Genomic DNA, 27,100 nt, shown 5'->3' with positions numbered 1-27,100 from the left:
TACTTCCACTTGCTCGACCTTAGGCAAGTTACTGAATTTATCCATGCCTCGGTTTCCCCGTCTGTAAAGAGGAGATGATAGTGAAACCTGCGAGAGCCAGAACTCAGTAGAACTGCCTTGTTTTTCCAGGTCTTGCAAGTTTTCTGCCTTTGACAGGGTGCAGTCTTTCAACTTTTCTGTGGCTCTCCATTTAGTGGAAAGTATTTGAATTTTCCTTCTGACAGGTTACTGCCTTACACAGGTTCCAGCTTCCTCAGGTTTTTACTTGTATATCATTAAATTGTGATATGCTAAAGAATGTTCAGCGATTGGAAGCACTTAATAAATGTTAGCTGTTAGTTTCAATTTTTCAAAGTTACTGTTATGACTAACTAAACGTTGGAGTCCGCAAAGTTTCTGGTATCACCACCTACCCATGTACTCATAGCATCTGGGGCCTTTTCTGGCTAGATATGGAGTCCCTTTCTGATCTGAGCATTTACCACAGTTACAGCAGGGATCTGCAGCTCTAACAGTAGGATGTCCACTCAGAGAGAGCCTTAAGATAAGCACGGTGTCTACATATACCAGGGCTGTGAACCTGGGTTACACACCCTCTCAGCTTCTTTTTACCTCCTCTTTCTCCTCCCTATCCCTGAAATATTTATTAGACAAGCGAAGCTTCAGCACTATACTGCAACTAACAATCACAGTCAGACTCCAACGTTTAAAAAGCAGAAGTGAGTTTTTTCCAACTGAAGTTGACTGGGGGAAAAGAGAGTACTTTGTTCCTGAGGATGGAAAAGAGAAGGCTCAACACCCAGACCTTTGTAGACTTTCCTGTTGAGATTCTCATGCTTTTGTCGTAGCTGATGCACCATTAGAGCTTTCTGAGGTCCCATGAACCACCTTTAAGGAGTAGTACTGGTCAGGACTTTGTGTTCCCCTCCAGGACTGTCCTTGAGCGTTGCTGATTTTTGTCCACAGACACCTTAGACCTGAATGCTGAAGAGAAGGCAGTCCTGATAGCCAGCACCAAATCCCCCATCTCCTTCCTAAGCAAACTTGGACAGACCATCTCTCGGAAGCGTTCTCCCAAGGTAATTGGAGGAGAGAAGGAGTCTTTTCATAGGCTGCAAAGCTGATGGCAAGGCATGGGGGCTACGATAAAGTATTTTCCCTCCTCTCTTGGTACAGGATAAAAAGGAAAAGGATTTGGATGGTGCTGGAAAGAGGAGGAAGACCAGTCAATCAGAGGAGGTGAGAATCACCTGGGGTTTGCTAGAATGATTGTACTGAATTGCCCTTTTTGGTTGAAAGCTTTAATTTCTCCAAATTGGCATTGCTAGATCTTTTCATATTCTTAACTTCATGAGAGTTTCTGTGGGCAGATGCTTTTTCTGAGGGCTGTTGCCTTTGCTTAATTTTGGGGGGAGAGTCCAAGGGAACACACATGTGCACTACTGGTTTCTTGGCTCTTTGGAATCACACATTTGGCAAAGGACAGTGGCTTTCAGGGACCTGACAACAATAGTAAAAGTCCAAGTACTTCTTCATACCACCCCCATGCACCAGAGTCTTGCTGACTCCATCTTGAGATTAGAACCTTGAAAAGAGCCTTTAAGCTCAACCTAAAGCAAAATACCAACCCCCTTTGACAGGGACAGACTGATCTTCTTGGAGGGAAGGGCATTTGGAGGGGCCTCTTGTAACAGAGTTTGGTTCATGGGTGGTTGGTGTTTATCAGGAGGAGGCTCCTCGGAGCTACAGAGCAGAAAGACCCACACTGGTGAGCACTCTGACAGACAGGAGGATGGATGTTGCTGTTGGGAACCAGAACAAAGTCAAGTACATGGCAACCCAGCTGCTAGCCAAATTTGAAGAGAATGCACCCCCACAGTCCACTGGCATAAGGAGACAGGTAAGTCCATAGCACGTCTTGCCCATCCAGTTTTGGTCTGGTCATACAGGCAAGAGGAATGTTTTTAGTCAAAGGAGGTGGGGTATGCAACAGACGCTAGAATTCATGGGCTCGAGATTAGTGTCTGGTTTTTTCTTGTCTGACTGTGGCAGAGAAGATTGTTTCATAAGCTTTTAGAATTGCTTTATCCTCAGCATTCAGGTCCAAAATGTCGGTGACAAAAATTAAAGGCGTTTAAAAAATGTATATCTTTATCTGTATACATTTATATATAGATATGTCTGTATATATTCATATACATACATATTTAAATTGTAAAAGAAGTAAATGTTTATTTAGGAAAATGCTGAGAAGTATAATAAGGATAATTAAGCCACCTATTCAACCAAAAGATCGGCAGTTTGAATCCACCAACCACTCCTTGAAAACCCTGTGGTAGCTCTACTCTGTCCTATAGGGTCGCTATGAGTCGGCATAAACTTGACAGCAATGGGCTTTTTGGTTTTCAGTTCCTTTAATATTTTGCTGTTTTTCATTGTGGTCTTTTTTTCAGTGCATTTGTGTTTTCATAGTTGAGGCTATGATTAATATATGTTTTTCTTGTCTTTCACTTTTTACGTAGTACCATGTTGTTCCAAACTCTTTATAAACATCTTCCAAAATATGTGTGTACTACCGTACTGTTCTCAGCTGTTCCTGTAGTGCTGAATGATTTTAGTTGTTCCAAGTCTTTTCTTATAAAATGCAGTAGCCAACATTCCTCTGACAAAGCTTTTTTTGCTTGTTTATTTTTCCTAGGATATTACTAGGTCAAGGCATATGAACATTTTAAAGATTATTCAGGAATACTAAACTGTGCTCCCATAAGTCAAGCACAGGAGCGTGCTAGACAAGAGTATCTGACTTGAAGTGTCTTTTTAGGCCTTGTCCTTCCCCTGCTTATCTAGTGGTCACTAAGACTGCTTACAGGAGAAGGTGCTGGGGTTTTGAGATTTATACTGAAAATGTCTTGTAAAACTCCCTGACAAACTGAAGGAGCATCTAGACCTGGGAGCCCATTGTCTTCATTCCTTTTCTCTTTCTTCATCTTCTCCATCTTCATCAGCCATTGGTGTTATGGACCAAGAGGATGGGACTGACTTTTCTTGGAGTCTGGCCATAACTAACTTCTTCTCACATTTGGTCTGTGGTAATTAATATTTATACTCCAATCTCTTCATGTCCTGGCTCATACATGATATTTGTTGGTAAATGTCTGAGGTTACACGGAGGCTCTACAGCCACAGGTGCTGTCCCACCTCAGGAAGGCTGAAGGGACCACATCTCCAGCAGTGGAACACTCTCTGTGAGAGAAGGGTAACCCCTAGTTGTCTTCCTCATTTTGGATGGAAAGATTAGTTTTCCAAATCAGAGTTAGTAGTCTATGCTCAGAGAGCTTTGAACTTGAGAAAAGAACAATGAGAATCACAAGTTATATTCCTGTTCTTTTTTTTTTTTTTAATTTGCTTCTCCCCCATCCCCCCCACAACCGGGAATATTTCCTTTCCTTTATAAGTATGACTTAAAAAATTCCACCCCCCTCCTCAGTTCGTAGATGTGTGTCTGTCTTCCTTGAGCACCTTTTTTGTCTTCTCCTACCTTACCGTATTTTATTTTGTTTTGTCTCCATGTCATGCCCCCACCCATACTTGACCTGTGTGTCACAGCCAACACAAGAGCGTGGGGTCAGCCAACCATCCTGCTGCCAGCCTGAGCAGGGTCGCCCTGCTCACACCCCCCAATGGAAACAGGTAAAGAACTGCCCAGGGACCAGGATGGGTGCTGCCTCCCCTGGCCTTCCCAGCCCATGCTTCTCTGAGCCACACAGGGCAGGAGGTCTCTGTGCTCCTCTGAGTAGTGACCCTGGCAATGCAGACTTTAGTGCATGATTTATTTAACTCCTTGGGATTTGAGAGACCAGTTAGAATCACGGACAGTTAATTTGGTGTTAATGAAACTATGTGGTATGTTGTTACGTACTTTATATAGCCTTTGCGGTTCTGCTGTTGCGACATTTGTCCAAAGTTGACTTTTTGTATAACATGTCTTCTTAAGACTGTTTGAGGGGGAGGGAAGCCTGAATTCCTCAGGCTGAGAATGGGGGTAGTAGAGCCTTTGATGTTAAACTGAAAACAATATCCAAAAAAATAGTCTTGAACTATGATTTTTGTTTCAAACCCTGGAAAAAGATGTTCACAGGCATTTTATTGGTGTTTTGTCTACATTTGAAATGCTCTACTTGTAAGTTTTCCCTACAGCCTATGCAATGTCTCCTGGAAAACAGCTTCTCCTCAGCAGTACACAATAGGCCAGGAAGAAAGAGGGATGATGGCACCTGGTTTATAGTAGAAAACCCAGCAGAGGGGTTGGAGGCCTTTATTGGTACTGTGTTTTTTCCCGTATCACAGTGAGCAAGTTCCTGCTCTAGTGAGTGGAGCCTAGACTGCCTCCCTCATGGTTTGGTTTCATCTGAGACTGATCAGATCCTAAGAGGTCAGATGAACTGGCCCTTGATTCCACCAGCATCTTCCACAGTCAGCCTCGCCAGCCTCTTATGCTGCAGAGTGATAGCTATTGGCGGGAGGTGCTTGGGAGTGGTGCACTGGGTTTTATTTAAATTGCATTTAGAACAAAACATTCATTTCTGCCTTTCTTTTAGTAATGTGGCACATTAAAGGCAGGGTCCATGAGGCTGAGATGGAACCTTGGAGGCAATGTCCAAACTCACCATAGAAGCCAAGCTGTTTCTTTCTCTATGCTTGTAGGAGATCTTCTCCCAAAAATTCACTGGAAATTCACTTCTATTTTGTTTTCCTATCTTTTTTTTTGAAGTCTAGGAGGAAGGTGTGATTTGAAAGGAGATCTTTAGTCGAGGATCTTTTGAAGGGGTGCTGTCTAGTCAGCTGGAATCTAGATTCCAAAAGCTCTAGGTTCTTCTAAGATTGGTAAGAGCCCACTGAGATAGGAGGAGCAAAGGGAAGGGAGGTCAGGAGTAATACATGCGGATGAGTGAGAAATGGTTTTCAATGGCTTTGGAGCACTTGGGAAGGATTTGCTGGGAAGTCTCAGCGGTAAATTTAGTGACCCCAGAAGCTTGGCTAAGCTGGGGCCTTTGTCCTGGTAAAAGCTGATGCATCGGCTTGTTGCCTGATTGAGCTGTACTGAAGGGGCATTAAGAGCTTGGTTTGTGGAGCTACTTGTGCTTCTATTTCTGAGGCATCTCATAGCCTCTAGCCTTGTGCTAGGTGCCACATGGAGAAAGTTGCTAGTCCCTGTCTATACACCTTGCTGTTTGGGCAATTTATGATCACAGTCAATGAAGTAGAATGCTGGTAGGCTATATGGGCAATAGAAGAGAAACGGTACAGTCCAACACAGTTCTACGAAACGGACGTGAGACGTTACAGTTAGAAGAAGTAGCTGGGTTGATACTGTGCTCAGACTGATAAGTGAGAAACCATGAGCAATGAAAAGCCTGTTAGATTCGTATGCGCTTCAAGTCATATAGAGTTGGGATTTACTTGGCTGCAGAAAAGTGGCACTGTGGAAGAAATACAAGTCATAATTCTTACGTGCAAATGAAATGTGTAATATTCACATGTAGTTTTTTTTTTTTCCTCAACACTAAATCAGGGATGGTATTGTAAGTTTTGACCTTCTAAATTTATTTCCTGGAAGACAGAACCTGGAAGTGCCATGCCAGATGCTACAGAGCCTGAGCACAGAGGATCTCCAATAGTGCATTAGGTGCCCGCAGCTTCTGACTCAGCCTGACTGCTGGCCCTTCCTCATCCCCATCAGGAATGAGGTGCTGACTGGCTGCACCTCACCATGACTCACTTGTGTTTCTGTTGAAGTGGTTCAGCCAAGGCAGGAGGAGGGTGTGGCCCGCACAACAACAATGGCTGAGCCGGTGCTAGGACAGTGTCTGCTTAGGTCACAGTGTAGAAGAGAGGAAATGAGTGGCACCTCTGCTCACGAGTGACTTCTCTATTTTACCTTCCTGTGTAAACATAGTGGCTCTTTCCTTCCCACCTTTTGTGTTTTGATCTCAGAAATGTATCCTGCAGGCAAACCCTGCCCATCACCCAGCCTTGGTTTGGCAGGAGATTGTCGTGTGAGAGAAAACAAACAGTGGGGTTATTTCCCCAGGCTTTACTACTAGCTCCCTCCCAGGCATTACCTGTGGCGACCCCACACAGTCATTCTGAGCACAGGCAAACAAGAATACCTCTGGAAGGTGTCCGAGAGTCCTAGGAATGTGTGATTGTTAAGTCCTAAGGGCTTCCCTAAATCACAGTCAGACTGACAAGGAAGGGCATATAATCTACATAGACAAAACAAATAAACAAACAAAAAAACCGTTGCTGTCAGGTCGACTCCAACTCATAGCAACCCTATAGGACAGAGTAGAACTGCCCCACAGGGCTTCCAAGAAGAGGCTGGTGGATTCAAACTGCCATCCTTTTGGTTAGCAGCCGTAGCACTTAACCACTGCCCACCGGGGTTTTGGGTTTCCCTAGACGGACAAAATGAGGAAAAGCCACGGGCATCATACCCATGGTATTCAGTTAGTGAAGTGGGTTTGATTTTTGTATCCCCTTTCCTGTACTTGTGTTTCCTTGCCGATTTTCCAGAACCTCTTGAGCATGAGCGAGAGGGCTGAGACAAGGAAGCGGTGATAGGATATTGTGATAGATGGGCTCTGAGGGCAAGTGCTGCTCTGCCGCTGATGGGTATACATGTGATTAAGCCATAGAGAGGGGTTCTCCACCTTTCAGTCATGGTGGTTGGCCTTTCTGCCCTTTCCCTCTACTTATAAACAAGCCCGTTTCTTCTGTCCCCCAACAAACCTGATAAAACCAGCAAAGAAGACTATACCGTTGATCCCTGCCTTTAGAGAGTGGTACACTGCAAGCTCTGACCCTAAGACCAGCTGTGTAGATTTCGGACATGACCTGTGCCTAATAGAAAGTACAAGAACAACCTGGAGGCCAGAGACCGCGAGAAGCTGCTCTCTCTGGCAATACAGTGATTTGCTGTTGAGAAGAGAGGGGCAAGGAAGGGGCCTCTGGGGATTCTTCTGAGAAACGCCCCTTGGTCATTCTAGAACCAGCACTCATACTCCCACTGTTTACCAGCGTTCTCTCTGTTTCTGTCTGTTGGTGTAAAAGCGACGGGAAAAGGAGCGTTCTCGGACCTGCCCAAAAAAAGTGATCACACTCTCTCCTCCCCCTACTCCACCTCCCTGCCGGATACGTGGCGGTCAGCAGGTGATCTTTCTGCATGTCGTCTCTGTCTGTCTTCCTGCCTGTGCAGGTGGCTAGAGTAGGGACCAAGTCAGTTTTCCCTCTTTTCAATGATAAGCTTTTGTAAAGAGCAAAACCATTTGTAGTAGAAGCAACCGTCGTTACTACAACTGAGTAATTTGTGGCTGAACCTTAGGATTGCACATAATACATTCAAACCCCAGGTAGTTCAGTCCCACATCTTGGAACTGTGCAATCCCACATATGATTATGCAATCACAAATTAAAATTTAAACTCTGTTGGCACAGATTTGAGGCACAGAATCCCTGGAGAGCAATGTGTTTTTCTGTAACCCCATTTAGAGCAGACGTTTATCTCTTGCAGCCCAAGGAGGTGACAGTTAGGATGGGCCTTTGAAGCTTCTTCTGTTGCTTCACCACTCAAGTTTGGTTCCTTCTGATTCCAGGAGCCCTGCCTCCTGTGTATCTGGTATCTTCCAGCAGACACTCGCCCTTGCCCACACACCCCACTCACACTGCAGGCAGATCATTAAAAAACTGTTTTATAGAATAGTTAACCATGGACATGGTTAATGAGGACAAGAATACACTTGTGGCAAACACATACATCAAGCACATTTGTGAAGTAGTTTGTTGACCTTTGTGATATATCCCTATTAAATACTAATTTCAGAGACAGGATCTATGGAAAGACATTTTCTCAACTAATGTGGCCTAATTAAAAAGTGACCCCTACCAGAAGAACTGGGTGGTGCCCGGCTACCATTACTGAACATTTTGATCAAAGATTCCGTAAAAGAATCCTGATCAAAAAGGGGGAAATGCAGAACAGAATTTTAAATTCTCATGGATTCTAGAGTTTCTGGATACATGGAGAGTAGATGAACTACTGAAACTATGGCCTCAAGACAATCTTTAACCCTTAAACCAAAAATATCCCCAAAGTCTTCTTAAAACCAAACAACAGCTTGGTTTAACTAGTAAAAAAAAAAAAAAAGTCCTGCCATGAGCATTATGCCCTTTTAAGATCTATATGGGATCAAATTAACAACAGCAACTCAAAAGATTAGATGGGAACCTTAGGGGCCAGTGAATTTATGTTAATGAAGGAGGGACAACTTGTGAGAATAGTTGCATAACTCAAAGAATGTAACCAGTGTCACTAAATTGTGCATGTAGATGTACAAATTGTTGAATTGGTGTATATTTTGCTGTGTATATTCTCAACAGCAATGTAAATAAAATTCAGAAGGGGAAAAAAAAAAGTAACCCCTAGTAGTGTGCGTGATTTTTAAAGGCCCAACCTGTGTCCGTGTGTTTAAGAACTAACTGAGCTGTTACAGTTCTGATGACTGCTCTGTGCCCTGTCGCTGACTAAGAGCTAATACTGGGAGCATTTGCTATGTCCCAGGTAGTATTTTAAGTTGTTTTTGCGCATTATTTCAACTAATTATCCCAGTAACCCAATGAGGCAGGCACTGTTATTATCCGCATATTTTACAGATGAGGAGACTGAGGCATAGGGTAGAGACGTCAAGTACAAGGTCACGTAGTAAGTAACGGAGCCAGAAATTGAAACCAGGTAGCGTGGGTGACTCTGGGCCCTGAGCTCTGTGCTTATGCTGCCTGAGGAGACAATATGCCTATGGGCCCTGGATAAGATTAGCCACATCTGACTCTTTGAATCAACTTTTCCGCCATTACATGGCTATGACATGATTCTACAGTTATCCAAAGAGCAGCAAATGTGGTCTTCCCTGTTCCCACAGTTGCCGTTAGCTGTTTCCTCAGATCAGCAGAGGCAGCTGTGTGCCTGTCTTACGGATTTCCATCCCCCTCACATACATATTCCCATCTGCCCGTTGGAAATGCCTCCAGCCTTTGTCCACTTCTCCCGTGGATAAGTTTTTGCTTTGGTCCTATGGTCCTATTCAGGGATCATTCCGTACCCTAGAGTTTCCTCTGAACTATTGAATGGTTATTTATTCTAGCCAGTTTCTAATTCCTCACCTTTCCTTTCTAATGTCTTGTTGCGGAAAACTTTTACCTTCTAATCTGCTTTTCCTTTTAAACCTTCCACCAATGCCTCTGATCTTAAGCCACTGTGTGAAAGAAGTACACGTGTTCCACCTCTGTACTAACGGTAGTTCTTTTTTTGTCTATGTAGCAGAGTTGCCCTTGGGTCATAGAATTTGGTGTAGATGGAACTGTGGGTACTTGGAATGGGAATGGGCAGGGGGTAGGGAAGAAGTCTTGAAATGAACTCTGAATTTCTGGCCCTGAATTTCTCACTGTCACTTAGTAGATCCAGATAGAGCCTTTGGATGGAGATTAAGTTTCTACTTTGTTGCCTACAGACACTCAGGGATCTTGATGCTGACAGCCATGGCAAGCAGAGTCCCCGCCATGAGAGGGTAAACGAGCATGAACCCGTGGCATGGGATGCTGAGAGCCAAACGGGCACGCTGTGGTGGTGGGACAGAGGGAACGGTGGGGCTGTTCCCTGCTCCCCTTGCTTCTTGCACGCTCTTGTCGCCTAGCCAAGAGCCCGAGTTCTTTTTGCTAGCAATGTTGATCCATGCCGACAGCACTCACGGTAGAGCCTTCATGCACCAGCATTCAGATGGGATGCTAATCCTGAGTGTTTGTGTTGCTATAAAGGGCCTTAATGACTTTCTTGTCCCATTCACCTTTCCCATCCCAAGATCACGCTTCTTCTACCCCAAAAATATGTGCCAGTGGTGGAATAGCATTTGACAACCAGGTATGGGTTCTCAGGCGAAAGGGTTCTGGTCATTAAGCGGGTGGCATTTGCTTGGCTTTTTTGACAACCATGGGATCTTGGGGTAGAATACTGAGAGAGCCAAAACTCTTACCACTGTGGGGATCTGTCAAGTGCGAAGAGGGTAGAGGGGCAGGAGAGTGCTAGCCAGATGGGGGAGCATACTGAGAAGCTTTAGCTAGTCTTTTCTGCAAAACTGGTGAGGGGAATGGCTGATTGCACCTGGCTATCATATAATTTCATGAATAGCAGAGATGCCCACTTAAAGAAGCCTGTTTATTCAGTGAGATTCTTTTTTATTGTAACCCTTAAAGATGATCCCTGAGTGGGTATAGCTTTGCAGCTAGAGCGAATAATAATCTCTCCTTACCAATTGCACACAGGCTCTTTGCTTTTATTCTCACCCCCTCCAGTTCCAGTTACGGCTAAGCATTAAATTAGTTTACTTCTCAGGTCTGTTTGGAAGCTAGGCAGAGCCTTGTCATCCTCTACCCTGCTTCTTTCCCTATCACCAAAACAAGAAGCAGGCCATCCGTGTGCTGCCAAGACACAAGTGGATCAGGTGCTGGGTTAGGATGAAGAGACCTGGAGTTGAGGAAGAGGGTGGATGTCCTTCTCATCTCCTCACCAATGGCGAGGCTCCACTTTGCTTCCTCTCGTCTGGGCTGCCTTCTCCCATGAGCACTGGGTGGGCCCTGCTGCCCTCTTCCTCCTTCACAGGCTGCAGGCCCCTCCACAAGAAAACTAGGCATTTGCATTGAGCAGGACAGTGCCCTACATTTAGGAAACAGAGGGAAGTATATTAAATGAAAGAAGATTGGTCAGGAGAGACTAGGGCTGCAATGCAGAGGGGAAAGCAGGGTTTGAGCTCAGAAGGCAGTAAGGCTTGCAGGGATTTTCTTTTTTTCTTCTGTGGGCTGGTTTCCAGTTTCCTCAGTGCAGGGCTGCAATCCAGGTACTTTTGAGGGACCCTATTTATGTTCACTTTCAGGACTTCCCCTCCACTATTCCATTATCCTGCATGTGCCCTCCTCAGCTCTCTGCTCCTACCCAACCCCAGCCTCCCATAAGCTCTGCCCCCCCTCCCCGCCCCCACCCCGGGGAAGCTCAGTTTCTCTCGTTTACTCCTTTGGGAGCTCAGTTACTCTCTTGTTAGTCTCCTGTAGAAATCTTCCTCGGCTGCCCTGGAGCCTGTATGGCTGAGCCCACTCGAAGTCCTGAGCTCAGGGCCCATTAGCTGGCTGGGCATCTGGAGCAGAGGCTGGCTAGGCACCCAGCTAATTGTGCCCATGCCATCACCCTCCATCTTGCCCGCCTGCTGATATAAAGAATATAATGCATCTGCTCAGAGCTAGAGACGCAGGGGCCCTCTTATTACTTCTGTGGTACCTCTATCTCCCACCTGTTAACTATGTCACCCTGAACCTGTAGGAAACAAAGCACTTACCACTTGCCAGAGCCTCCAGCCACCTTCTAACCCTGCGGGGACTGGAAAGTCCCTAGCTTTGTGGGCTCACCACCGAGGAAGACCCTGGCTGCTTTTGCTACACGTGCTGTGTGCAGTCTGCAGAGGACTTGGGACTTCAGGGAGTTGGCTGGCTCCTTAGCAAGCAGTGCTACTCTGAGCACTAGCAATAAAAGAAGGGGTGCCACGGATCTGGCCTTTGTGTAGCAGAACAACCTTGTCTCTAGATTTGCTGTCTCTACTATCTGCTCTTTGTAAGGCAAATGGGGTGATGAGATGGCAGTAGAATCTTTTTTCCCCAGGGAGAAATCCCAGCTGAGGCCAGAAGTGAGGCTCTCTGTGGAGCACAGAGAGTTTATATGTTAGCAGGAGGCCCACTGCCCTCCCCTACCTCCTGCTGGCAGCGTTACCAACCTAGAGGCTAGATGGAGCAAGAGTCCCCAAGCAAGACCGAGCTCTCACAGGTTGAGCACAGCTACAGTCACCATATCCTAGAGGATTTTTCACTGCAAGCATTAGGGAAGGGTAAGCTAAAAGCAAAGTGGAAACGTTAGTAAACCATTCATGTTTCTGGGAACTAAAAGTGTTTCTTTACTACAAATGTTATTTAGGTGAAGGTCTAAAGTAAAAGTGTCTAAAACTGCCAGATTCCTTACGTTCAGGTCAGCGTGTGAGTTTTATTTTAACGTTTCCTTTGATTCTTTTTTTTCTCTCTGTCTTGTATTTTATAGCCAGAGCCTGAACCATCACGTCGATTTTTTGTCGACCAATGGGAGCTTTCTCTTAGTCTCCGCTCCTCCAACCGCCCTGCCTCTCCTTCCTCTGACTCCCTCCGACAGGTAGCATGGCCTGGGACTTGACAAAGCTTCCTTTCCTCTTTAGCCTCTGCTCACATCACTGTCACAAGTACCATCTCCCTGAGGGAGGTTGTGGAGTTCTTCACTTTGGCGTCTCTCCTGTAGGAACCGGTTGTGTCCAGGGAGAGAAGGTGGTGGTATCTGTTTTGCGTGTGAGGTCTGTGGGCCACCTTTAAATAACCTGAGCTAAATTCAGTAACCTAAGTTAAAGAGGCAGCTAGTTTTTATCACATTGTGTTTAGCACTTGTCTAAGCCTGTGGAAGTCAACCCACTTCCGTTATATTTTAACTGTATCAAATAACGATAAACATTTTTTAGCCATTGACCTTTTTTTTTTTTTTTTACTCCAAATGCCTTCATATTAATACATGTTACAAAATACGAACTTAAATGGAGTGGTGAATACGCCTTATTTTGGGTGTGTCTTGACTTGTAATCATTTAAGGAGTCAGCGCTGCTAGTTCCTATAGTGGCACTGTTCTAACTATAGAGCAGTTTACAGAGAGATTGGAGGGTCTTTTGGCCCTTTGTTTATGCTTGCTGTTGTTGAGATAGTCCCAGACGAGGCAGTGTATGTGTGTGGAAGCTCATGCATGTGTGTGTGGCGTGCAAAAGTATAAGACCAGTGATGGCTATTTTGGAGACTTTTAATTTAAGAGTGCGGAGAAGGAAACCATATGCTTTTCATGCCAGAAACAAATAGAACTTGAGTCTCCACCTCTCGGGGGGATGCTTGTCCATGTGGCCACATCACTGAGAACTGAATGTGACGATGCTTTTGCACGCGGGCAGCCCTGGGCTCTTAACTGCTGAGGGTGGCGGTTTCTAGTGGGGAGAGAAGGGCTGGCTGAGCAGTGAGGGCGCAGGGCTTGCTCAGTGTCCCAGCCTAATAGTTGATATCTGGTCCACGCCCTCACTTGTCTGCTGCTGAGTAGATAAAAATGTAATTTTCGCTCCCTGGGTGTCAGCTATTAAATTATCTGCTCATCTCTGCCTGGTGTGTCTATCTGTTTCAGGCCTAAGCTTCTCTAGTGTCCCTAATCTAAAGGCGATTTCGATTTAAGAACCATTTGTTTTTCTCAGCCACTAATGAGTAGAAGCTATGAAGCTAATGAGCACATGGCACCAATCCTTGGAAATCTCCTTATTTTAAATCTAAAAATATAATTGATTCCCCAGTTCCAGCTGAACCTTGGAGAGTTGTTTTCTCTCTTGTGCTTTTGTTGTTCCCGTATTTGTATAGAGTTAATTCCCCCTAGAGTCCTTCTCCCATGTGATCCTGCCCAGCCCAGCACATGCCATTACTGAGGCCAGCAATCTCCCTACACATGACTTCATGTGTCTTTCCTTCAAACTATTTCCTAAGAAAGTTGTTGACATGTACAAGACAGCTGCTGCTGGTGTGTTTCTGAATCAGAATTAGAGTCAGGGACCCCCATACTTGGCCAGGAGCTCCCTGCTTCCACACAGTTCAAAAGAGGAGTGTCACACACTAGATGGCAGCAACATCTCCCATGGAAGGTGACTTGGACGTGTAGTATCTAAAGGATTGCCAGCAGAGACTTTGACCTCCATCCCTGGGGACAGGCTGCCTGAGATGCCAACTTTTGATGTGAGCAGAAAGGCTTACAATTAAAACTTGCTAGTTATCTGTCTTGGAGGAAGCACAGCCAGGGTGCTTCTTAGAAGCGAGGATGGTGAGACTTGATCTCACGTATTTTGGACATGTTATATCAGGTGGGACTAGTCCCTGGAAAAGGACATCATGCTTTGGGTAAAGTAGAGGCTCAGAGAAAAAAGAAGACCCTCAATGAGATGGATTGATACAGTGGCTGCAACAGTGGTCTCCAACATAGCAACAATAGTGAGGATGGTGCAGGACCGGTCAGTGGTCCTTTATGTTGGACATAGGATCACTGTGAGTTAGAACCAACTCAGTGGTACCTAACAACAGCAGTTTTATTCTGTTGTTTCTTCAACATTGGCGGAAAAAGGATTGAGTTGGTTGGGTTCTTTTTCTCTTTCTGGCCTGTAAGAGTGATCCATTATCCCCTCTCCTGGTCTAGAAACACATTCTCTCTTCCCAAAACTAATGAAGCAACTCAGCTGCACAGCTGCAGGTGCTAGCTGCCTGTAGCTTGTGTTTCAGATGTCCCACCCAGCCTAGAGACTTGGCCTTGGTGCCTGGATGGAGAATGTGGGCATCGTTATATTGTACTCAGGTCCCCATTAAATATCAACAGGTGGGGAGTGTTTGATGCCTGTGACGGGAGGGATTTTAGGTCAGATGTTAGTAAGGAGGGAAATTACCACAAGCACTGTTAGGACTTATGATGATCTTCTATTACCCAAGTGTAGAGAGCCTTTCAGAGAGCTGGCTTGGTTTCTTTCTAAAGGAGGAAGTCACCCCCAAACCCCACAGCCATACTCTTGAGGCCTGCTGTCAGTCTGGGTATCTGCTGTCTTGGTGGGATTTGTTCCTCTTGAATTCTCTATATGTAATTGAAATCACTAAGGCTGGTCGTACTCTCTCCTGTGTTTGCTTCCATCCTGCCCTCCCACTTCCTCATTCCCTGTAACTGCAGATCCAGAGGCGAGAGACTAGGTTCTCCCCTCCCGAAGATCATGTTTCCTGGCGCTGGTGTTCCCACCTGTGCTGATGGCTCTGTGTGGACACTGACACGGTGTTTTTTCTTACCACCCAGCATCTCTGCTTGTGAGCACTGTGTTGGCATGGTTTGTTGCTGCACCTTGTATTCATTTCGAAGGTTTTTTTTTTTTCTGTCTTCTTAACTTAATATTTTTTTCCTTCTCATTCCCCTTCATTCTGGTCATTTTATAATCTCCAACCAATAGAAGTATATAAAGATGTACACGGGCGGAGTGAGCTCATTGGCTGAGCAGATAGCCAATCAGCTTCAAAGGAAAGAGCAGCCCAAAACCCTTCTAGACAAGAAGGAACTGGTAAGAGATGTGTAGGGGCACTGTCTATCTAGGCGTACACAGCTATGTTGAACACACCTGGTTTTGTTCTAAATAGCTTAGTAACATATACAGGCAATATATGCCATGTGGTAACTTTCTTTGAGGTTTTCTAAATTTTGATAACTGAATTTCTGGGACTGCAATAGTTGTTGGGAATGTTGTGTGGAAAAACATGCCTAGTATCTCTCAGGAAACCTGGTGGCATAGTGGTTAAGTGCTACGGCTGCTAGCCACAGGGTCGGCAGTTCGAATCCACCAGGCGCTCCTTGGAAACTCTATGAGGCAGTTCTACTCTGTCTTATAGGGTTGCTATGAGTCAGAATCGACTCGATGGCACTGGGTTTCGTTTTGGTTTTTTTAGTATCTCTAAAAGTGACAGCTCTAGAGCCCCGGGGACCCATAGAACCACAGGAACACTGAATATATATGTTTTATGCTACCCTCAAAAAAGAATTTCATTAAAATAATTCGGTTTGATAGTTAGAAAATTCTGTGAGATTGGATCCATCAGCAGAACGAAGTGACTTAGCTTTGCTCTTATTGTTGATCAGCATTCACTCAGGAACTGACACAGCGCCAAGTATTACAGTTAGGCACATATGATATGGTTCCTGCAAATGTACTGTTGCTCCTTAGGAGAGCCAAAAGCAAGGTGTACCGTAGTATAGCTTTCCTAGTCCCAAAACAAAAGCACATAGTGAGGGTCGGTTCCACTTACAGAGAGGGCATGCACCTCCTGGAGGTGGGCCTGAGAGGGCATGCACCTCCTGGAGGTGGGCCTGAGAGGCCCTGCCCTGACGTACCGCCTGCCCTTCCCTCCCTCCTTTTCCCCACCTCCTACAGAGCTCCATAAAGAAGGAGTTCCCACAGAACTTGGGGGGCAGCGACACATGCTATTTTTGCCAGAAGCGAGTCTATGTGATGGAGAGGCTGAGTGCTGAGGGGAAGTTCTTCCACCGGAGCTGCTTCAAGTGCGAGTACTGCGCCACCACCCTGCGCCTCTCGGCTTACGCCTACGACATCGAGGATGGTGAGTCTGTTCGCACCTGGGCCATGCCTAGGAACTGGGCTCGGGCACTTCTTCCCATCTGAACTGGAGCCTTCAGACCTCTTACTGCCTTCTTTATTCATTTATATCTCTCTCTACATATATTTGCAAATGGTATAGATATAAAACCAAACCCGTTGCCATTGAGTCGATTCCAGCTCAGAGTGACCCCATAGCACAGAGTAGAACTGTGCCATAGTGTTTCCACGGAGCACCTGGTGGATTCAAACTGCTGACCTTTTGGTTAGCAGCCAAACTCTTAACCACTACGCCAGCAGGGTTTCATCCATATCTATCTATATAGATATAAAGGAGCCCTGGTGGTACAAGAGTTAAGTGTTCAGTTGCTAATAGAAGGGTTGGCAGTTCAGACTCACCCAGCAGCTCCACGGGAGAAAAGGCTTAGCAATCTGTTCTTACAAAGATTAAAAAGCAAAAAAAAAAAAATTCCTACTGGGTCAGTTCTGACCCATGATGACCTTATAGGACAGAGTAGAGCTGCCTCGTAGGGTTTCCAAAGCTGTAATCTTTACGGGAACAGACTACCACATCTTTCTCCCACAAAGTGGCTGGTGGGTTTAAACTGCCAGCCTTAGCAGCCAAGGGCTTAACCACTATGCCACCAGGGCTCCTTTTTTTAAAGATTGTAGCCTAAGAAACCCTATGGAACAGTTCTACTCTGTCTCGTGGGGCCATTATGAGTCAAAATTGACTCAGTGGCACGTAACAACAGTATTTTTTTTTTTCTTCATCCTGTCTCTCTTAGCCTTTCCTATCCGTCTCTCTCCAGGCTTTGTTTTTTCCCTGAGACTCTTCTCATAAATACTTTCCAAAGTCACCGTGCTGTGTCAGAAGCATTTCTCAGTAATGGTGAAATGAGAATGGTATGCATTTACCTAAATCATTTCCCTGGCTTCACAGTCACTTGCTTGCGTTCTTACATCATGGTGGGGTCATGAGTCAAAGGGGATACAATGAGGACAAGTCCATAAAGTCCATTTCTTGCCTAAGATTAATAATAGCAAACTGAACTATAACCCAGGCCCCTGGGCTCTCCATCTTTGCTTCTTGAAGATGACCAACTTGTGCCTGGTGTTACCATCTCTCTAGCATCTGTGTCTTTCCGCCCATGTCTGATGAATTGAGTGATGATCACACAGGGATAAAGTGAATGTATTCTGATGTTCAGGGCCTAGGGTTTGTGGTACTTGGGGCTCTTACAGCGCAGAGACTTTGCTGGGGAAGGAGATGAGGAATTAGGCAAACAGATAACAAAGCTTGAAACAGAGACAGAGACAAGCTGATATGCCTGCCATCTGAAGACCCTTTAAGGTTCATTTAAAAAGACATTGATAAGGGCCACATGAACTAGAGACTTACATCATCCTGAGACCAGAAGAACAAGATGGTGCCCGGCTACAACCGATGACTGCCCTAACAGGGAACACAACAGAGAACTCCTGAGGGAGCAGGAGAACAGTGGGATGCAGACCCCAAATTCTCATAAAAAGACCAGACTTAATGGTCTGACTGAGACTAGAAGAATCCCGGCAGTCGTGGTCCCCAAACCATCTGTTGGCCCAGGACAGGAACTATTCCCGAAGACTACTCATAAGACATGGAAGGGACTGGACAATGGGCTGGAGAAGAGAGATGATGATAAAGAGTGAGCTACTTGTATCAGGTGGACACTTGAGACTGTATTGGCATCTCCTGTCTGGAGGGGAGATGGGAGGGTAGAAAGGGTTAGAAACGGGCAAAACAGTCACAAAAGAAGAGACTGGAAGAAGGGAGCGGGCTGACTCATTAGGGGGACAGTAAATGGGAGTATGTAGTAAGGTGTATATAGGCTTATATGTGACAGACTGACTTGATTTGTAAACTTTCACTTAAAGCACAATAAAAATTATTTTAAAAAAAAAAAAAGACATTGATGACTTTTGATCCCATTCCTATAGGATGCTGAAGGAGCTTAATGGGAGGCTATCTTATGGAGTGAAAAGCCATGAAGAAAGGCCTAGATTAATAGGAGAGGGAAGTAAATACTTGTGGACATCCCAGCCCAGGGAAGGTGTTAAGTACGTTACATTGGTAGGTGATTTCTAGACGGTGAGGAGATCGTAAGGGTGACGTCATACAGGTGAGGGACACCACGCAAGCTCTCCTAATAGTAAATAAACAGGTAGCTCTGTCAGAATTAGGAAGAAAAGAGCCCAAAGTGGTGAACTGAGAAAGGCTAACTCTTACCTTTATGGTACCTGGCCCTCTTGTTGTATTTGTAAAAAACTTGCTGTATTTGTAAAAAACTTGTTTTATTAGTAAAAACTGAAGGAGGAGTTGGTGGAGGAACAAATCAGTGAAGCTGGATGGTAGTCAGGAATGACTTAATGGCATTAAGGTAGATTTTGGGAGGGAAATATGAAATGGCTAAGTAGAAGGAAAAGAATCAATTGAAAGCATTCCAGGCAAGAGGACGACAGAAGCCCAGATGGGAATAGTCATGTTGTTGGCAAGACAGGACAAGGCCAGCCCAGTTAAGTGTATTTTTCTTCGTATTGGGGCAGCGAGGACAACAGTTGCCTAAACTGGATCCCCAAATTTTAACCTAGAAAAAATTTTTATCAGCTTACGCCTCTACACGGCTCCCCCTCCTCTGTCAGAGAACAGGTGGACTCGGAAAAAGAATGGAATTTTAGGGACTGCCTTAGCCCCCATTCTTTACCTAAGCTGATTAAGAGCTTCAGTTACAAGAAGGCCTGGGAAGTTGCAGCTCAGGAGAAAAGAAATAACCCAGGCACTGTGCTGGGCCTTTAACTTGCGTCATTTTGTCCTCATGCCAACCCTGTGAGGGAGCTATTTTTATTAGTAATTTTATAAATCAGAAAACCAAGTTCAGAGAAGTTACAGATTGTCCAATTCGCACAGCGAGCAAGTGGATGGTTTGTATTAAAAGACTTCTGAGATTCCTTCTAGGACAGAGATTCTGGAATGAGTGATTTTGGTCACATTGTCAGCTACAGTCTCATAAACTGTGAATCATGCACTTCAGAGCTATATCCGTGTTTCACCCCTGCCTCTGTTTGTTCTTCACCTCAGCTCTTTTCAAAGGATGCAGGCTGCCCAAAAGCTGAGCTACTTTGTCTCTTGCCAAACACTAGCTCATTTCCGACTGCTGCCAACGCTTAAGGCAGGACCCTAAATCAGACAGTGTGTCATGTCTTTTCCTGTCATCTTGAGTCAAGAAAACACACACTGCCTATTAAGGTGATTTGTCAAGGGCAGTTCTCAGTGATGACGAGCCTGAAACAGTCCAGTATCTCCATCTCTGCTGGTACTATCCTAAGCAGCCACCTGTGACCTCTGTCCTTTGCTAGACCACTCATCTCCCTGCCTCCACAGTTGCCCCTCTACAGCCTTCCACAGAGTTTCCACAAAGCATTGTGAGTGATCCTGTGAAGGTGTAAATCAGATCTTACCAGCCTCCCGCATTCTACCCTTACTACCCACTGCAGTACAAATGCATAGGAGACATATAGCTACCAGTGCGTCAACTTAGACTCATGGCAACTTTATGTGCAGCAGAAGGAGACATTGCCCGGTCCCAAATCATCCTCATGATCTCTGGCATGTTGAAGTCTATCACGGCAGCTCTTGTGCCAGTCCATCTCACCAAGCGTCTCCGTTGCTTTCACTGGCCCTCTACTTCACAAAGCATGATGTCCTTCTCCAGCAATTGATCCTTCCTGATGACGTGTCCAAAGCAAGCAAGTCAGACAGTGTTCCGTTGCAATCCATGAGATTTTCGTTGGCTAATTTTTGGAAGTAGATCGCCAGCCCATTCTTCCTAATCTGTCTTATTCTGGAAGCTCCACTGAAACGTTCCCTCTGAAACCGGTGACCCTGCTGGTATTCGAAATACCAGTGGCATAGCTTTCAGCATAACAGCAACATGCAAGCCATCATAGTACAACCAACTGACAGGTAGTGGGCGTTACAGATAGATCCACAGTAATCCCAGAGGGACAAAGCTTCCATGTCTACCCCGCCTGCCCGTCCAACCTCTCTGCTGTCTACCAGCCCCAAGCTCACTATATTTCTGCCACGATGGTGGGTGCTCCATTCCTTAGATTGATTAGGCTGTTCTCACCCTAAAACTTTGCACTCACTGTCTCCTCCCCAAGAGGGTAGGGTTCTTGCTCATCATGTTTCCACTTACACATCCCCTCCTCAGAGAGGCATTTTCCCACTCCTGACCTGAAGTAGCCACCCAGGCCCCGTCACACCCCTTGTTCAGTCCTCTGCACAGCCCTTACCACTGTCTGATTCTTACTTGTGTATCGTCTGTCCGTCAGAGCAGAGACCTTGTCTGTCTTCTTGACTGGAGGATTCTCCATATTTAGAACAGTACTGTTGTTGAATGAATGGCCCAGTCTAGCTTAGGCTTACCCTATAGCTGTCTCTCTTTTCCAGTTTCCTTTTCCAGTCATCATTGCTGTATTTAATTATCAAGGTTCCTTAACTATTTAGGTGATCTAAAATCAGTTACTTGACTGAATCCTTCTTAATTTGTAGTTAGTTAATTAATGCTAACACAGCTAGATTTACTAATCAAAACAGGCCTTACAAGTTAGTGGCTGAAGTATAGATTTTGGAGCCAGGGTTCCTGGGCTCAAATGCTGTCTCCTGTGGGATACTTTAGGCAGGTTGCTTAGGCTTTTTGTGCCTCAACTGGAAAAAGAGGTATAATAATAACTAATGGTACTTTAAGGAACCCTGGTGGTGCAATGGTTAAGTACTCAGTGGCTAACCAAAGAGTTGGTGGTTTGAACCCACCAGCTGCTCCACCAGAGAAAGATGTGGCAGTGTGCTTCTAAAGGTTACAGCCTTGGAAACCCTATGGGGCAGTGCTACTCTGTCCTATAGGGTCAGAATTGACTTGATAGCAACGGGTTTGGTTTGTGGTTTTTAATGATACCTTACCTCGTTGGATTGTTTTGAAGAATAAACGTTAAATAAGTTGATAGATACAAAACAGTTATAATATTACCTGGCACAAGGTAAATGTTAGTCCCTTTTTATTGTTAACCTAAGAAGCACAAATGCCATCAAGTTGAATTTGGGAGGAGGTAGAGGGAGATACATTAATTGGTGCCCTTCCAACATCACAATCGATATCTCCTTTAGTTATATCAACCTATGCAATGGATATTATCTTCATTTTATACATGAGGAAGCATTTTCCAAGAGGCTGAATAGCTCACACAGCTATTGAGTGATTGACACATGTTTGAACTGAGATCAGGTTTCAGTGCTCATGGTCTTTCCATCACGTCATACTACCATCCAGGAAGAAACAAATTTCTGCAGTTTTCTTAGACATTGCCTTTTGCCTGTGCTGGTGGGACCTGTTCCTGAAATGTAAACCTCCTTTTTTTTTTTTTTTCAAATTTAGCATACCATAGCAGGGTTCAGTGAGGATTCCCTGGTAGATCAGCCTATTGAGTTGTTTTTCAAGATCTAGAATTGTACTTTAAGACTTTCATTTAAAAAAAAAAAAAAAAAGGTCAATTCATCCAGGGAAAAAATGAATGTAACTAATTGTAATTTTCCAATGCGGTAATAAAAATCCCTTGTTTACAAGAAACAAAAATCTAACTTAGATTAAAGTTTAAGCATTAGGTGTACGTCTTCCTTCCAGACAGCAATCTCAGAGGAGAAGGACCCCCTCCCCGACCCCCTCAGCATCCCTATATCCCCCAACATGACTCTGGTTAGCCTGACTTAGGTCACATGCCCATACTTAGAGCACAGTGTCCTCGGGTGAGACTGGGGGAAGGCAGTGTTCTGACTGACAGCCTGGGTCATTTGTCCACTTCTGTGGTGGGTAATGTCAGACCGCCTGGTTGGTAGCCTTATCAGAATCACAGGGAAGGGCCGGGGTATTTCTGAACTGAACACATGAGATACAGAACAGACCAAAAAATAGTATATACTAATATACTTATCACTGGCCAGAATTCACGAAAATGAAGTGGCTTATGAAAAATTCTTAAAGGAGATTGTGGCCACGCTGAAAATACAACCCATGACTCAACCTTCCTTATGCAGGTACATTAAAATATGACATACATTACAAGCAGTAAGATTGATGGTCCTTAGCCTATCAAGTGTTCCTGACAACACATACTGTCTCTGAGTCCTGGCTAAAAGACAGTAGCCAATGGTGGAAAGTTCTGTCTGGGAAAACATATGATTGTATATGAATATAATTTGAAATCTGTGAAAACCCGTAAATAGTATTTTTCTAATAGATTAGTTTGTGGGGGCCGGGGGAGGGGCAGAGAAAGAAAAAAAAAGTTACTTTGAAGGGAGAGAAGAAATATAATCAGATCACCAGGCGAAGGGGGAAAGAATGGGTGCCATTCCATCGTTATTTTCTTTCCCTCTTAGGCCCTTTTATTTTAACATTAAGAACCAAAAAATAAACCAAACCAATGGCCATTGAGTCAATTCTAACTCATGGCGACCCTGTGGACAAGAAGGCTACTTTGTCAAAGGCTCACTCTCCAATGAGAAGGATGAAATGTAATCACTTCTGTTTCACCAGCTATAGAAGCAGGGCCTGTCATTTCATTTTCAAAAGCTTTAGTTCTTTAAGTGAGAGTAAAAAAACAAACCAACCCACTGCCATCAAGTCAATTCCGATTCATAGCGACTCTAAAGGACAGAGTAGAACTGCCCCATAGAGTTTTCAAGGAACGCCTGGTGAATTTGAGCTGCCAACCTTTTGGTTAGCAGCCGTAGCTCTTAACCACTACATCACGAGGGTTTCCTGAGAGAAGAGTCAGAAAAAATGACCCTTCGTGTGAGTGAATCCCACTACCAGTGTCATGGGAAAACCTAAATTAGTGGTTTTCAAACTTTTTTTGACCACACCTGCAACGAGAAGCCCACGTTACACTGGGACCCAGTAAACACATGTAGACGTACCTGAAAGTTTTTAAAAAATAGTGTTGTTATTGTTAGCTGCCATTGAGTCAGCGCTCAACTCATGGCGATCCCAAGCACAATGGGATTGGACCATTGTGATCCATAGGGTTTTTCTTGGCTAATTTTCAGAAGTAGATCACCAGACCTTTCATCCTAGTCCATCTCAGTCTGGACACTCTGCTGGAACCTGTTCAGCATCACAGCAACATGAAAGCCTCCACAGATGGAGGGGTGGTGGCTGCACTTGAAGTGCATTGGCTAGGAATCAAACCCAGGTCTCCTGCATGGAAGGGGAGAATTCTACCACTGAACCATCACTGCCTTCCAAGGAATAATAAAAAAACCAAATCCGTTGTCATGAAGTATTCCGACTCATAGCAACCGTATAGGACAGAGTAGAGCTGCCCCGTAGGGTTTCCTAGGAGTGACTGGTGGATTCGACCTTTGGATTAGCAGCTGAGCTCTTAACCACTGTGCCACCAGGGCTCCAAGGAATAATAGTTAACTCTAATTATGCCATGATGCACTCAGATTTTTTTTTATTCTCTTTTGTTCTGTTCTAGTCTACTCACAGTTCGTTGCAGGTTTTTTCATTTTTGTTTTGTTTTTTAATGGCCATGACCCACTAAGGGGCCATAGCCTGCTGTTTGACCAGCACTGCTGCAGCAGTGGTGGGGAAGCAGGGAATAGAATGGTTGCAGGCGAGGGGAGCGGGCAGAGGTGGTCCTGGCAGAGTTAATTCTCAGCACTGCCCACCCCTCTAGCCTCCATGCCTCCATCCCGCACTTGTATTCATTCTTGGTTTCCCCAGAAATGCTGCTCCCAGCTTTTCGTGTGACCACATCTTTGTTCTTCACACACTGCCACTTTGTTTGCTGGCCCGGCCATGCAAGCCTTACATCTCTGCTCTGGGCACTGATTGGGTGATGGCTCAATGGCCCTCACATACCCAAAGAAAAAGACCCCACCCCTCCCCAGCTTCAGGCAAAGGGGAGATAGAGGAGGGCTGGACTCAAAGTCAGCCATGGACAAGAAACCCGGGCCTGGGGTGGTGATGGCATCGTGTGGCTGGAGGAGATGGGTGGGAGTGTGCTAAGACCAGGGAGGCAAGTTCAGAATTACACCAAGTCTCGCTCACTGCCTCTTTCCCTGCCTCTCGCTGCCTGCAGGTAAATTCTATTGTAAACCACACTACTGTTATCGACTCTCCGGCTACGCACAACGGAAGAGACCGGCTGTGGCGCCTCTGTCTGGAAAGGTAGTTGTAATCCATTCTGTAAGGGGAAGACACAGCTTGTGCTACATCAGTGTTGGAAAAGGGGGTTATTAGCGGCCAGGGTGTGGCTGAGCATGGGCCACTGAAGGGCTGTGGGAGCATTGCCTCTCCTGTGAGCAGGATAGGACCCAGACATGTCACAGTCTGTTCGGAAAGGGAGCGAATTTGCCAAGAATAAGCCAGCATTGTGCTTCATTAAAATAATGTTCTGCCATCTACTACCTGGGTTGTATTTGGGAGATGATATGGATACTCTCTTCTGCTTACTGTGCATAGAACATGATTTTTGCCTTCATAAATAAGCATCTTTTTGAGAGAAGGTCGCCCTGATGCTGAGGACAACTTCCTGTTTGTGTTTCACATAATTAGAGTTCTCATCAAGAAAGGCAGTGGAGGGAACAAAGGCAGGTTAAGAAGGAGCCTCTCCCTGAGCCTCTGCTCTACTCCCAAGAAGTCTAAGAGCAAATGAGAGCAAGAGCTAATTCTTGCTCTCCACACTGACAGGGAACTTGGCTGCCAGTTCCTTTTAACTCTTTATTCTGTGAGTATTTATCTAAGAAGCAGCAGCCGTTTAAACCACAGGAACTTTTTTTTTTCTTGCTCACTTCTTTAAAATTTTTGGTGAGAAACTGGCTCTTCCACCTGTCCTTGTCAAGGCACGCTGAGTGTTCCCTTCCCAACATGGATATCACCGTGTCAGCACACTGGCTAGTTAATGTGCACTGGACAGGCTTCTGTTGACTAGAGAGAGGCTTGTGGGAAGAGGTATATGTACTTGGAAGGGTCTAGACTTTGACTCCTGGTGACTGCCCTGGTAAAATATGTCCTAATTTTAAAAGAAAAACAAGTGAGGAATACAGCTCTGCGTTGATTGATGAGATTGGAGCAGTAAGCTAACTAGTCAGATTTCGTTGCCTCTGTGATTCAAGCGCTTCTGTCAGAGTCACCCTCTTCTTTCTCATGGACTTTCCTAGGAGGCCAGAGGACCGCTGCAGGATGGCCCCACTGCAGATGCAAATGGACGGGCCAGCACTGTCGCCACCGCAGCTGAGAGATCCCCAGGTAGCCTCACTTCCTTGTTTGACTGGGTGGTGCATCACTCTCTTGGCCTGTGTGACAAGGCCAAGGGAATGAGCCAGCACCTCCAAAGCAACATTTCTTCGATCGGGCATGAAGTGGCCCAAAACCCTTTGGACTCCTTTTTCATGTGTCAGCTGCTTGCATTTGGAGTCCCCTTTCTCTATGGCCTGTCGGAGGTGCTGGTCCAAATCAGAGGGGAGTTTCACTGGCAGACTGTGAGCCAGTAGGGGTGCCATCTGGTCAGCAGCATCACCCAGGCTTTGGGTAATACTTATTCAAAGCCTCAGAGTACTGTCATGGCTACTCCCAGGGTCTGCCAACATCCATCTAACACCTGTGGTGGCTGGTCCAGATCCGTGTGGGTGAGCAGGAACCTACAGTAGGCTGCTTTTATCCTGGACTCAAATGAGAATCCAGAGTTGCAGGGCCTTCACGTAGCTCCCTGTTTTGGACTCCTTTGACAGCGGGCGGAATTATGCTAAATAAGCCCCCACGTTCTGGATTGTGTTCACCTGAACTTGAAATTGTTGCATCCCACCCCCTATTCATGTGTCTGGATTAGCTTTCACTGCTTTTCTGTTTGACCTGCAGCCTGTAAGGAACACTCTTGTCCTGACCGTATTAGGGCATTTGAACTTCTAAAGAGGATCAAGCCCTAACTTGTGACACTTTCATTAACCACTTCCTTGCATCAGGAGGTGAATGACACCATCCCTACCTCCAAAAACACGTTTATCCTAGTCATAGGCAGGACTAGGAAGGGCTCGTGGGCACTAGGCCTGTTGTAAATAAGTGTGTTATTTTTCGTTTAAAATCTCTTCCTCTCTGAGTGCTATGTAAAACCAGCCTATGAAAGCATCCACAAGCTGCTGGGTGGCCGTGATGCCCCTGGTATAGCCCTAGACTGTACACAACCCAGGATCTCTGTGTAGACAAGAGAGGAAGTTGCCAATACCGTGTTTCTGTTTGGCACACATTTCCTCCTGTTCAAAGCAAATAACGTCTCAAGCAGCCATTTACAAACTTATGAACGGGTCGAATATAAATATTAGAGGTCATTAGCCAATGCCAGAAACTATGGAGAAAGAGTTGGTAGTGGAATTTCCATGGTGGGAAAAGGGAAGACTTATCCACTTGGCATTCAAATGATAGGTTTCTAGAGTGCCCCTTTCCCCGGGCATAAGCACTGACATACGCTTTGTGGTACTCATTCTGGGAGAGGAAGAATGTGCTCATAGGCTGAGCAGTCCCCTCTGGGTAGACGGCATAGTGTGTAGTGATTTGGGGGCTGAGACACAGCAAACCTCAGCCAAGCTAGGCACACTTTGCTGCTGCTACTACATGTGCCCTTATTACCATCTGGCCAAGCCTTTTAAGTGCCCTGCAGGTGGGACCAATATTTTATAC

The 27,100-nt window shown here is 45.4% G+C and overlaps 1 protein-coding gene across 6 annotated transcripts in view; it reads left to right on the top strand.

The window, feature by feature from the left end:
* The window catches only part of MICAL3 (microtubule associated monooxygenase, calponin and LIM domain containing 3), a 208,860-nt gene that overhangs the window by 99,678 nt on the left and 82,082 nt on the right, over positions 1-27,100 (top strand). For 5 of the 6 annotated variants that reach the window (XM_064284806.1, XM_064284804.1, XM_010590776.2 and 2 more), the window contains exons 14-20: positions 967-1,079; positions 1,177-1,239; positions 1,727-1,900; positions 3,607-3,690; positions 16,143-16,329; positions 24,507-24,595; positions 25,588-25,675. In XM_064284806.1, coding sequence (XP_064140876.1) covers positions 967-1,079; positions 1,177-1,239; positions 1,727-1,900; positions 3,607-3,690; positions 16,143-16,329; positions 24,507-24,595; positions 25,588-25,675 — 798 coding nt within the window. The remainder of the gene's footprint in view (positions 1-966; positions 1,080-1,176; positions 1,240-1,726; positions 1,901-3,606; positions 3,691-16,142; positions 16,330-24,506; positions 24,596-25,587; positions 25,676-27,100) is intronic. The other variant, XM_064284805.1, reaches the window with a different exon arrangement.

Source organism: Loxodonta africana, chromosome 4 (genome assembly GCF_030014295.1).
Source record: "Loxodonta africana isolate mLoxAfr1 chromosome 4, mLoxAfr1.hap2, whole genome shotgun sequence".
Classification (NCBI taxonomy): Eukaryota; Metazoa; Chordata; class Mammalia; order Proboscidea; family Elephantidae; genus Loxodonta; species Loxodonta africana.
This window is presented reverse-complemented; position numbering and strand designations above follow the sequence as displayed.